We start from the raw sequence: 13,126 nt of genomic DNA, 5'->3' as shown, positions 1-13,126 counted from the left end.
CATGCCCTTCTGGAACTGAAGGACACCAACTGAGATGATTGACTAAACAGAGATACCTAAGTAAACGGGCGATCGTGATTTTTTTTTTTAAGTCCTGAAGTTTGAATTTTATTATGGAAGCTTCCACAGTATATTGGTTAGGAACTCGGACACCTTAATAGACGTCAAATTATAAAGAACATGAGAGGGAGAATAAGCCCCAAATTCAAGACAGTGTTTACCTGGGGAGATGAAGAGATAGTACCCTGGAGGGGCAAAAGAAAGTTGATAATATTATCTTTCTAAGCTGGGAAATGCACATGTAGATATGCATAGTATTCTGATTAGTATTCTTTAAAATGCACATATGATGTAAGAGGTGAACTACCAAAGACACTGGGTGCAGGGAATACGGGAACTCTCTATCTTTGCAACTTTTGCATAAATCTAAAACTATTCAAAGATTAAAAGTTTATTTAAATAAAATAGTGCATATCGTTTGTAACATAATAAAAACAAGCAAAATTACAGAGTGCACGTGTGATATATTTCACCACAAAATATGACAGAATGAATAATAGCAATAAAAATTTTCTGCAAAAAACTGGTAAGCATCGTTAAATACGAACATGAGGGATGAAAAATACTTTAAGAATGAGGGTTCTATTTTCATGATTTACACTTTTATCCAGCCTATTCATTTTATCTACTCTTTTTTTTTTCACATTTAACAATATGCCTGTTTTTAAAATCTCTTCTAGTGCTTCTAAATCTTTTCCTTTTAAGTGAAAGCTCTTAATTTGTTCTCCATATCTTACCATTTATTAAGGGAATGTGTTCCTATGGATTGCCATAAAATCAATCATATATTCCATGAGGTTTAATAAACAACTTGGTTCAGGAATGAACAAACCTCACTAACGGCGGCAATTACATCTTTTAAGATTGTTGCCGCTATGCTGCCATTCACAGTAACGGATGATGCAGGGGTTTTCTTCGTTGGTTCTTTTTTTTTTTTTTTTTTTTAGAAACGGTTTCTTTTCCATCGACCTTATTTCCATTTTGTTTGCCCTTATGGGAGAGCAGCTGAAGACCACTCGGGGGTTGTTCGTACCCATTCCGCGGCCGGAGCAGCGGGCGCTGCGGACCGGTCTCCAGTGGCCGGCCGAGCGCTCCAGTCTTCAGCAGGGAACGGGCCCAGAGGGCGCCTGGCCGCCTTCCAGAGCAGCCTGCCACTTCGGCTCCCGGAGCAGTGAACTCAGGAGCTGGGGCAGTCCATTCCCTCCTCCTTGGTCCCAGCCTTTCCAGCAGCGGTCTGCTCTTCCTTTTCGGTCTCACCAGTGGGGGGCTCTTCCTCTTCCATCCCTTCAGGAACTCTGCAAGCACAGATCCCGCACCGGCGGTCGCGGGAAATGGTGCCACGCATGCGCAGAACACCCTGGGCCAGCAGCCACACAAGACGCCCTGAGGGAGCAAGGGATGGCGATGTCCACACAGCGCACAGGAGCGTTCTGTGAGAGGCTGGTGGTCAGCTCTGGGCTCAGTCACCACCAGAGTCTCGGCTCTCGGAAGGCTGCGTGGATCTGGTTAGTGGAGGTTCCAGGGGTGAGGCGCCGGCAGCAGCAGTGGCTCCAGGGGTAGCAGCACACTTCAGCCCAGCGCACTGGCCACGATTTCTGGATGACAGGCCACTGACATTGGCCAGGTTTTCAACAGCAATGATGGCAGGAGCCGCCAGCGGAATTTTCTTCCAGGTTCTCCTCAGAGTCATGAGGTAGACTCCATCACCTCTCCTTCTGTAGATGTACTGTTGTTCCATATGGAAGTCAAGGTTGGTGCCACCCAAGTGGGTTCCTGCTGTGGGGAATCTGAGGACATCCTCCTCTTTCATCTGGAGGACATCGAGGGCTCCAGACATTGTGAAAATTTCCCTTTCAGTTAGGACATGGACCCCTCCATGGGTAGCACGGAAAGTGTTCGTTTGTTCTTAGTATCAGATGAACGATGCATGGTCTGTGTGCTTACTGTCAATTCTTAGGAAGGAATTTGTATTTTACTGATGAATAATAAAGATTGGGCCACCACCAACAAATTCAAAAGGGATTCTAGACAGGTGACTATCAAAATTCAAAATAACAGCAATAAGAAACACACCAAGTCATGATTAGAAATAAGTCTTACTACTACCAGTTTTACAACTTTGCCTTTCTAATGGCAAATCACATTTTATTTTCATTTTCCAGTGGTAAAGACTCATTTCCATTTCCAAGGTTTTCTTTTCCAAGCTTTTAGTTCAATCAAACATCCAGGCAGGTAAATGCTTCATTTGTTTTTGTTCTTTTAGAGAGATGGCCCAGTGTTGAAGGTTGATGCCCTAATTTCATCAAATGTATCAGTGCATTATTATTTAGCAATGAACAGAGGTTTCTATGGCTAATTAGGTTAGATTATTTGCCACTGGCATAATATTGCCCTTCTGCATTGGGCAGGAGGAAAGCAATAAGGATGCTCCAGAGGAGCTAAGAGCCATGTGAAGGAAAATACTGCAATAAAATCAGCCCATAAAATCTGAAAAAGCCATATAAGAACCATTTAACACTAGGAAAATATAACAAAGTTTGAAAGTAAGAACTGAAGAGCGTTGTCTATTTGCAAGCATTATCATTGTAGAAATTGTAAACATAAGTAAATCCACCTCTAAGAAATGCATTTTAGGTCATAGTTGGTCATCTTGATTCACTCAACACGTCCATGTTCAATGAAAGTGAGAAATTATTCCATACTATTGAATTGGTTAAAACATAATGACATCTCGAAGACACAGTGGGGAGTAAGTGCAAATATGGGTCAATTGCCTGTATGGCCTGATCTCTTTCTCTTACCTCCAAAATAATAGGTACCACCGGAATAAATCTGCTCGGGCCCCAGGGAAGAAGCAGCAGAGGCCACTTGGCCATCTACCACCACACTCAAGTGATTCCGTTTGGCAGATAAGGAGATGGAATGCCACTGTCCGTCATTTAATCCAACACCTGGGGGAGACAAAATCAGTTAAAAGAAATCTCTCTCAACAGTGAACAGCATAAGCAGTTAGTTAGAAACAAAATATACATCACCCAAACAAGCACGGCACTCAGTATAATAAAAGGAAACAGAAAGACAGGGGCGCCTGGGTGGCACAGCGATTAAGCGTCTGCCTTCGGCTCAGGGCGTGATCCCGGCGATCTGGGATCGAGCCCCACATCAGGCTCCTCTGCTATGAGCCTGCTTCTTCCTCTCCCACTCCCCCTGCTTGTGTTCCCTCTCGCTGGCTGTCTCTATCTCTGTCGAATAAATAAATAAAATCTTTAAAAAAAAAAAAAAAAAAGAAACAGAAAGACAGGAAAAGGAGGCAAGTGGGTACTGTCTTGTGGAAAATGGTGTGTTATTCTTTTCTTAGGGCCTCAATATAAAGAACAAAATCCCCAACTCTGGAAGAAGTCCTAAGTGGTTAAAATCCTTCAAATGTTTGGCATGGACAGTTTTCAGCTTCCATCATGTACTTTACCTTTTACAGGGAGGGGTTTGGGAAGAGTACAGATATTTTCCAAAATTCTAGGTTAGACCCAATAAAATGATTTATCTGCTTTTTTACATTTTTGTGTAGTCATCTTTTATAATATTACATATTTAGCAATGTATATCAAGTCAATCATTAGAAAAATTACTATAATGAATATTCAAAGTTTTCCCATATAATATGAAGTTAAAAAATAAAGCAGTGTGTACAACCGCATTTACATAGTCGATCCTGATGGCGTGCAGATTCCATACTCGCAAATTCACGTACTCACCATAATTTATTTGTAACCCCAAAATCAATACTCAGGGCATCTTTGGAATCATTCACAGACATGCACAGAGCAGTGAATAAATTGTGTTGACCGACACACGTGTTTCCAACTGAGGTTACACAAGGAAACGCTTGTTTCAGCTCTCATATGTAAACACGTTTCCCACATTTTTGTGCTTTTGGTTGGTGATTTTGCCATTTAAAAGACCCCAGGCCTAGTGATAGGGTATTGTCTGGTGTTCCTAAATGCAAGGAGGCAGTGATAGTGCCTCACAGAGAAAATATACATGTTATATGAACTTCACTCAGGCATTGGTTATGGTGCGGCTGGCCACGAGTTCAATGTTAATGGATCAACAATATATATTAAATAAGGTGTCTTTAAACAGAATCATATATAAAGCAAGGTTATATATTGACTGGCTGACAAAAATGTTGTTACCAGAAGGTCACAGGAACCTAATCCCACAATTCCCCTAGGAGTGGTAGTTCAATATTTGCTAATTCAATGTTCACGATCACTTTACACAACATAACTACTGCAAATAATGAGAATCAACTACATATATACAGTTCTAATGATATTCCTACTTTTTGTATAAATATGGGGAAGGGCTGAAAGGAAATATCCCTATATACAAAACGGTAATTTTTGCATAATGAAAAACTGTGGTTTTTATTCATTTTTATATTTTCCCCCAATTTTTCAAGATTATATATATAACCAAAAATTGCATTAATCCAAAATCAAAGTATTCTCTTCACCTCTTAAAAACAATCTCCCATCCCTCCCAAGGCAGCTCTAGTTTCATGAATCCATGAGATGAGTTAGCCCTTTCCTTCTTAAAGGGAATTGAGTCTACAAAGGCTCTGTGTCTGAATATCAGCAGACAGGTGGAATCTAAGCATCTCTATTGTGGATTTACCAGTAAGGTTTATATCCATTGAATACTCAATGCTGTATGATTTTGTATATCAAATTAGTAAACTAAAATAGGAGTACTCTATAAAACGCAAAGGTCAGGGCCTCTTTTCTGGTATTATGTACAATGCACAATTTCTTCACTTCCCTAGCTATTTTTGACCACAGGCTTTCAGAGAGAAAATGTGTAGAAGCTCTCTTAGGCGATTAAGCTCTTTGCCCTGTATTTATTTAGTATAACGCAAATTCCATCCTGGGCACTGAAGCTCATTTTTATACTACATCCAGGAAGCAAAAAAGATTTTCAAAGACCCAACTGGCTTGGTTTGTGAAAGGTAATGAGAAAAACCTGAAAAATGAAAAATGAAAAATGTAGGTTAGATACTTTTAGACACATTTTCTAAGAGTGGGCTCTGGAAATAGACGACTGAAGAGTTATGTAATCCCGGACAGTATGAGATTGGACTAAAATAAATCAAATGCCCCAGATTTGTCATCTAGAGCTTCCTTTAAGAGGATACATTTAGAGTGAAAGTCCTTGTACTGAGCTTTGCGTCACACGTGCCTCCTATCGGCTCTCTCAAAGGTTGGACGGCCCTGTAAACATGATTCCGCTTCTGTTATCTTATCTTAGGCTTTTCTTTTTTTTAAAGATTTTATTTATTTATTCGACAGAGATAGAGACAGCCAGTGAGAGAGGGAACACAAGCAAGGGGAGTGGGAGAGGAAGAAGCAGGCTCATAGTGGAGGAGCCTGATGTGGGGCTGGATCCCATAACGTCGGGATCACGCCCTGAGCCGAAGGCAGATGCTTAACCGCTGTGCCACCCAGGAGCCCCTCTTATCTTAGGCTTTTTACAGGTCCAGGATAGTGCTTCTCAAACTACCTGTGGTGATGAACATTTTCTTTCCTGGCCTAGAGCAGACCGATACTTTCATAAAATTGAGGGAAAGTCAGTAAAAATTAAATAAAGAAGACATAAGATACAAGCCCAGCGCCCATGTGCTTGGATGGCACAGCAAGATCTTATTGCTCTCACAGGTTCTTAGAACTTAATGCCAAGTTTTATGCTCCTCTTGGAAACAAATATTTCACTGAATGGGTGTTAGTCCAGGGACCACACTGAGTAGCAGTGCTTCAGGTATGGGCTGGGTGACGCATGCTGCGGGATTAAAGTCAAAGCTCGGGAATTTCTTCTGTCAACACAGAAGCCAATTTAGATTAAGAACAAAAGACTGCTAGGACAGCTGCTCAGTCATCTGACACAGTTAAGTCACCCACGTGCCCAGCTAGCATGTACTGAAGCTGTGCTGTGTTTGTGGGGGAACCACCGGAAAGCTCTCCCCAAGCCTCATTTATAACAGACACCACTGACTTATGAGGAGGAGGCTTGTTACCATCCGTGGGATTTACCATGTAAATTAAACAATGAAAAGTCCAATTAATTCCTTTCTCTTAACTTGACATAATAAAAGGATAATTTTAAAATTAGGTTCTATTTTTTTTTTTTTTTAAGTGTACAACTCCTTCCCGCTTTTAGGTCTGGTGAGAGGGAGCCCCTTAGAAGACCACAACACTGTAAATGAAGGGCAGGAGAGGAATCACCGAATTTGTCCTTTATCTTGTTCATGACATTAAGTAAGTAAATGCTAATTAGACGACTGCTCCCACCACTCATAAGTTTTGAGTCTGGGAGGGGGGCATGTTGTTGGTATAATAAAAAAATAATTAATAACAACAGTTTTTATGGATTTCATAGCAGGTATTGTGTGCTTAACGTGCATTGTGTATTTAATCTTCAACACTGATAGTATTCATTTTAAATATGGGGAAAACCAGGCTCAAGTAAGAACAACAAATTATCCAAGGTCATGTCCAGCTGGTAAGCTGATTCCAAAACCCATACTCTGCCTGCAGGATAGGCGGTCCCTTTATTTTTTTTGCTCTTGTAAATAATAAATTTGAGAAACCAAAAAGCAGCTCCCAAACAGCTAGGAAGTAGCCTGGCACTCTGAGCAAGACCTTGGCGGTATGAGAAGTTGGCGGGCACTTAGGGCTAGGCATTGGTGCTCTCCTGCTGAACACAATCTCACAGAACACCAATATTAGTCAAGGTAACTCTGTGACTACAGTGAAACTGAACCAAAAAAAAAAAAAAGAAAAAGAAAAAGTCAAACTACTTTATAATGTTGTGTAAGCCCAGACAATAACAAGGCTACTGTGAAAACCACAAAAATACCAAACTTCCTCTTCTGGATAATATGAATGACAACTGATTTTATTTTTTTTATACCAATTACAGCTTTGGCCTTATTTCATTCCTCCATCCTAGATAAGATTTACAAAGATAACCTCAACACACAATTACCCTTACTTCCTAGCAGCATTTAATCCAGAGCAATTTTCCACTTCCTCAAAACCTCCTCCCCAAATAAACTAACAACCCAAAATCTTAGAATAAATCATCCTTAACACCTTTACATTAAGACATGCCTGTGGCTCCCCAGGATGTGTGTTCTCCTTGCCGCAATAAGCAATAAACCCAACTTGTTTGAATACAGGTGTGTTCACTGTGGACTTTGGGTGGAAAGCATTGAAAACTCTAAATGGAATAATGAAATAATAGAAAAATAAATAGAAGTGTTTGTGATTATAGATAGTAGGGGAGAACATGACTGTTTTCCAGAACTCTCTCCCTCTTTTCTCTTCTCCCTTCCTCTTCCCCCCTCCTCTTTCTTTCTCTGTCTCTGTCTCTCCCCCTCCCTCTTTTTCTCACCCTCTGAGGTCCAACCACATAAACACACAAAATGCAGAAGGAGGAAACCGATTTACATCTGCTTCTCACATACAGTCTTCTGGTACCAATCCTAATTGCTACAAAGGAACTGTGACAGCTTAGCCACCATCACTCTCTCTTAAGACCATACTAGGCATCCATGAAATAAGATATATAAAGAAAAAAGCCTGCTGTACAGGGTAGGTTCTTTGCAAAGGTACAAAAGGTGGTTATACCTAGGCTATTGCTCAAGGAGGAACTGAAGGGTTTTTCCTGTTTTTAAATATCTTTAAGAGCTCTGAAACAGTGTTAGAAATTCCTATATCCACTAACTATATTCAGCAGCCAGAACTAAAGTTCCAGGCCACCAGATAGATCTTGTCAAGACGAAAATATGGAGATCACTGGTGCCAATCACTTTAGGAGAAAGGGAGTTTCGGGAAGTGACAGGTTTACAATCTGGGAGGTAGGACTATTCCAACAATGAGAGGAAAGAAGGTGGAATAAAACAAGGCTCTCCTCAGTTAGGCAAATCCAGAGGGCTGCTCCTCTGCTAGGGCCACAAGGATCGTGAAGGTCTAGTAAATGAAAAATGCCAGAAACGTCTCTTATTCTGCAAGCCCATGTCTCCAGGCCCTGCCCATGACAGCAAGAAGCTGGTTTATAGGCCTGATTTTCACCTTCAGGCAAAAGCAGCAGCAGAAATGCTAAATCATAGCAGAAATCTCAAATCCTACAATAATGAATTTGCTTTAAATAGGAAAACATAGCCACGCTGTTCATTGGGTCCTTGATGCCATCTGAACAGTGTTTGCTTTGACATCTATAAAAGTGACAACGACTGAAAATATTTTGTGTCATGAAGGAGTCTGTAATACTGCTAATATCTTTTATAATTTAGACTAATATCTTTAATATTTCAAAAATGATACAGGCTGACAGTATTTTCAAAGAATTCCAAGTGACAATTTGCCAAACTGTGTATCACATTAAAAATTTATCCTGCTAATTCAAAGATTTGAACAACGCGGCTCTTTCTCAACACAATTTAATTTTTATTCCACTGCAAAAGATAGAAAAATTTTGATTCTTTAAAACATATTAGGATTACTAATTTATATCTTCAGCAGTTAAGAAAAATTGAACCACCCTTACTTACAGAATGGAAAGCTTTAACATAATATGATACAAATCCATCAATAAGTATTTGATTCCCTTTAAAGAGTCATTATAATACATCCTGACAAAGGACTTAATTCTTGAGCATTGTACATGTGAAAACCTTCCCTCAGGAGGGGACCAGTGAACCACCCACCCAGCTACCATTTATATACTCTGTTTTCAAGTGCAAAAGGTGCTTGCCTCACTGAAACTGGCCAAAATTAATATTTTTCAAGGAACTGGAAAAATGGGAGTGGGGGAGTTGGTAAGTCAAGGCCTACTTGTGTGATCTGAAGTGTAACGATTTTTCCTACCTTGGCATTCATCCATAGTTGAGGCTCCTTGTTATTAGCTATGGAAACAATCACACTGAGTCCTCTGATGCCACAATGGATTACATTTAATTTAATAAATTTAATAAATTTAAACATTAATTTAGAGATAATTTAATAATTAAATTTAATTATTTAAATTATTTAAATTTAATAATTAAATTTAATAAATTTAAACATTAATTTAGAGATTTTTAAATCATTCAGAGTATTCTATATAGACTTATGCCTAGTAATTTAATAAATATTCATGCCTGTAATGTGTTTAGAAAAGGACTAGCTTCATGGGGCTCACTATAGTAACATTGTACTGAAGCCGTTTCTTTAAGATGTTGAAAGAAGGCTATGAATATAACCACTTCTTAGGATGTCAAATAAATCACAATAAACTACACATTAATGACAAGCTTACATTTTTAGGCCCTCATTTTAGGGAGCCTATTAATTATTCATATGGCACTGATTAATTTATTTCCTTTTGTCAAGCCTGCAAATCTACCACATTTTGAGCATTACATTAAAAAGTCACAACATAGTGACTGTTAAAAATTATAATTAACATTGAACTTTTAGCTCCCACAAACTGCAGTGATACACTGAACAATGAAAAAGATACATAAAGACTATGCATTTGTGAGTCCATTTGTATACTTGTTCTTTCTATATTTAGTTTCTGACTGTAATCTGATTTTTCCTCTCTCAGTCATATTCTATTAATTTTGGTCATAGTTAATATAGAGGAGTAGTACAATGGCATCTTTAATTTTTTTTTAAAGATCATTTATTAAACTGATGTGGTAATTTACCTCAGTGTGACCTCTAGTTGCTTGGCTTGGGTGTTATTCCACATATATGAAAATGTGATGGAGATCCCTTGTCAAGAACTATATAATTTTAATGAAGAGACAAAAATATCCCTCACCCAAAGCACTGACCTAAATTAGACATTAATTTTCCAGATACTCATATAGTCTTCTTAATTATAGTACTTCAAATCATTATGATACCGTATTGCCTAGAAGTGGAGAGAATCCCATTTGGTGTCCAAATGAAGAACTTTGCATGAATCTTTTCATCCTCCCCAAATATATCCAACTCTGTACAGAATACGTCGGCAAGTGAAGTTATTTTGACTAAGGGTTTCGGTTTTACCACACACACAAATACAGAAATAGAGATAAGATCCAAGAAGGGCCTCTCCTTTTCTCTCACGGACCAGATAAGGCTAATAGCTGTGTTAGACAAGAGTCTAGTCTTCCACTGAAGATGCCCAGTAAACTTTGGGTCCACTTCAAAGTCTTTCGCATTTTTCCCCAAAACACATTTCCTCAGAATATAGTCACTTATCTGGAATGCGCAAGAGGGTCATGAAAGGACTTTTCTATTCCTCCGTAACTATCATTCGGTTAATAAGAACTGCTAGTGGTGAAGCCATATTTAAAAGGAAATTGGAGTCAAGGTCCTGTAAGGCAGAGCACTGATAATCTTATTAACTCAAGTATTCATTTATTAAACAAACACTAATTTTTTGGTTATGCATAAAATGTTAAGGAAAAGGGATCGAGAGATAATGAAATCTTTCAAACCCATATGCTTTGCCTGCAGGAACACACTTATTACCTGCTGTGATGTCACTGGGTAATTTTCCTGGCTGGTGGAGATTCAGCTTAAGTTTTCCATCATTAAGAAAGAGGAGGAGACCCCCTGAAACCAGCTGAAGTTCGCTGAACAGGAGAAGTCCTGCCTTATTCCAGGTTCGAAATTGAAAGGTGGCAGAAAGCTTGTCCTCCCCGGAAAAGCCTGGCAGGGCTAAGTAACTTCTGGGGCTGAGAAAAGTCACAGGCACAGACTGTGACTGTGAACAGGAAAACGACACATTTCCCTGACAAGAAAGCAAAAGAAAAAGCTTTAAGAATGGCTCGCATCACTTTAGTAATAGAAATGGAAGTATTCACAAAGGCCGTTTACGGATCTGAAATTATCCTTGGTTTAAAACAGCAACAAACTGCTATCAACATGAAAATTCAAATCCTTGCCATATATCTTAAAGGTTCTTCAAATCCCGTGATAGTATGGTCAGGTCAATCTTTCCCCGGGTTCTTGGTGAAATCCGTTTTTCCCCAGTTTTCAACTTCTATAAAGGCATCTAACTCAATGCCATTGAAGTCAATAAAAATTTATTTAAGCCAGTTCTTTGTTTTTTACCTTTTCTTGGTTTTCCATTCCCTGGGCTCTGGGTGAAATCCTTTTCTCTTTCATCTTTTGATGCGTTTGGTTCTAATCCACCCCATAACATACCCAATATTACCGAGGTATTGTTTTTCCTTCTGTATTTTTTCATATTTTTCTCTTTTCCCGTTGGATCTCTGATTTATATATAATATATATTATATATAACATATATATAACATATATATATAGTTTCAGGTTTATATTCAGTTACATGTACATAAGCACACACTTAGATATACGTTGACGATATACCTACACACTAAGCATTATTTATTTTACAAAAATAGGAGCTATGTTCTATCACTAATAAATACCTTATGGAAATCCTTTTGAGTTATCTGGCGTAAGCCTAGTTCCTTCTTTTTGTTGATTGCATAATACTCTATTATGTGAATATCCCAGCTTTTACTCAATTGTTTTCCTGTTAATGTGCATGTGCTTTGTTTCCAGGTTTGCCTCTCCCAGCAATGCTATGATAAATAACTCTGCATGCTCCTATGTGTATTTTCAGTTCGACAGAAGAGAGTTCTAAATACAGAATTGTATATACCTGTATGTTTTAATAAATATCGCCAGCTTCTTTTCCAAAAAGAAGTTAAAATACTCCACATTTCTACTGGTAATATACAAGGATATCCTTGTCCCCACATCCTTGGCAGGAATAGGTATTATAGATCTTTTAAATCTGCACAAGTTCAATGACAAAATGCCAACATGATATATCATTTTTATTTATCTTGCGTTTACCTGACCAACAGTGAATCTGAGCATTTTTCATGCGTTTGTGGCTCTTTTGGACTAGCTTTCCTCAGAGTGGTCTGTTTATATCCTTAGCACATTTTTCCTTTTGTGTTTTACATTGGACACTACGATGCATAATGCACTACTTACATTCCTTTATTTTTTTTAAGATTTTATTTTTAAGTAATCTCTATACACAACATGGGGTTTGAACTCAAAACCCCAAGGTCAAGAGCTGCGTGCTCCACTGAATGAGTCAGCCAGGCCCCAACATCCCTTTAATTTAAAAAATATTTTTGGCTTTTTCTTATCATTAGGCCCATATCATCAGATTTACATGTATTATTTTGCATCTAATGGTTTTATAATAGATCTTCAAGATACCTTAGAATTGCATAAGTTTTCATTAAAATACTATATATGTATATAAATTATTCTGCTAGTAAAGTAAAATAGATATTTAAGGATTTCAAAAAACTTCAAGGTCTGAATTATTTAGAAATAATTAAGCATATTCCTTAACAGGCTTCAGAAATGAAGATAAACATATTTATTTTTCCTGAAAGTAATCGTTAACATGTTTTCCAAATAGAGATTTGAAAACTCAGTGAAATTGACTTTATTCAGAAGGATACACATTGGAATTAAACCATTTGGTCTTGGTTAAACAAAAATATTTGGCTATACTGTGACTCTGTTAAAAGTGCATTAGCTCTCATTGTGGACAAATACCTTGTCCCAGTGAATGAAATAACAACAGCGGGAAAGTAAACTACACTGACCCACAATGTAAAGGCAATTAGAAACTAACAAACCTCGTAAAACTGGAAACATTTTACCAGCTGCAGTTTGGTCCCATGCTCCATTTGGACAGCTGCCTGCTACCACCCTGCAAGCCACAAATCCTCTTGCCAGTGAAAAGTGGGTGTTAGCTGCATGAGCAGTTTCTGGAAACTCATTTGCCAATGAAACACACACATCTATCCACAGTATTTTTTTTCCTATAAATCATCTACCCTTTTATTAAAAAAAAAATAACTAAAAATCTTTCTGGATGGTATACTCCTCCAAATACCACCAATTCGCACAGAGAATCAGGAATAAAATCTTTTGCAAACAATAAATATTCCCATGATGTGCTTTGGGATTGG

General features: G+C 38.3%; 1 protein-coding gene across 1 annotated transcript in view; it reads right to left on the bottom strand.

Annotated features, from left to right (window-relative positions):
• The window catches only part of CNTNAP4 (contactin associated protein family member 4), a 241,010-nt gene that overhangs the window by 84,181 nt on the left and 143,703 nt on the right, over window positions 1-13,126 (bottom strand). The window contains exons 8-9 of the mRNA XM_045796231.2: window positions 10,623-10,884; window positions 2,862-3,011 (exon numbers count right to left, since the gene is read on the bottom strand). Of these exons, the coding sequence (XP_045652187.2) occupies window positions 2,862-3,011; window positions 10,623-10,884 (412 nt within the window). The remainder of the gene's footprint in view (window positions 1-2,861; window positions 3,012-10,622; window positions 10,885-13,126) is intronic.

This window comes from Ursus americanus, chromosome 21 (genome assembly GCF_024610735.1).
Source record: "Ursus americanus isolate L20-20 chromosome 21, mUrsAme1.1.p, whole genome shotgun sequence".
NCBI lineage: Eukaryota > Metazoa > Chordata > Mammalia > Carnivora > Ursidae > Ursus > Ursus americanus.
Note: the sequence above shows the minus strand (reverse complement) of the source record. Positions and strands in the feature narration are given on the sequence as shown.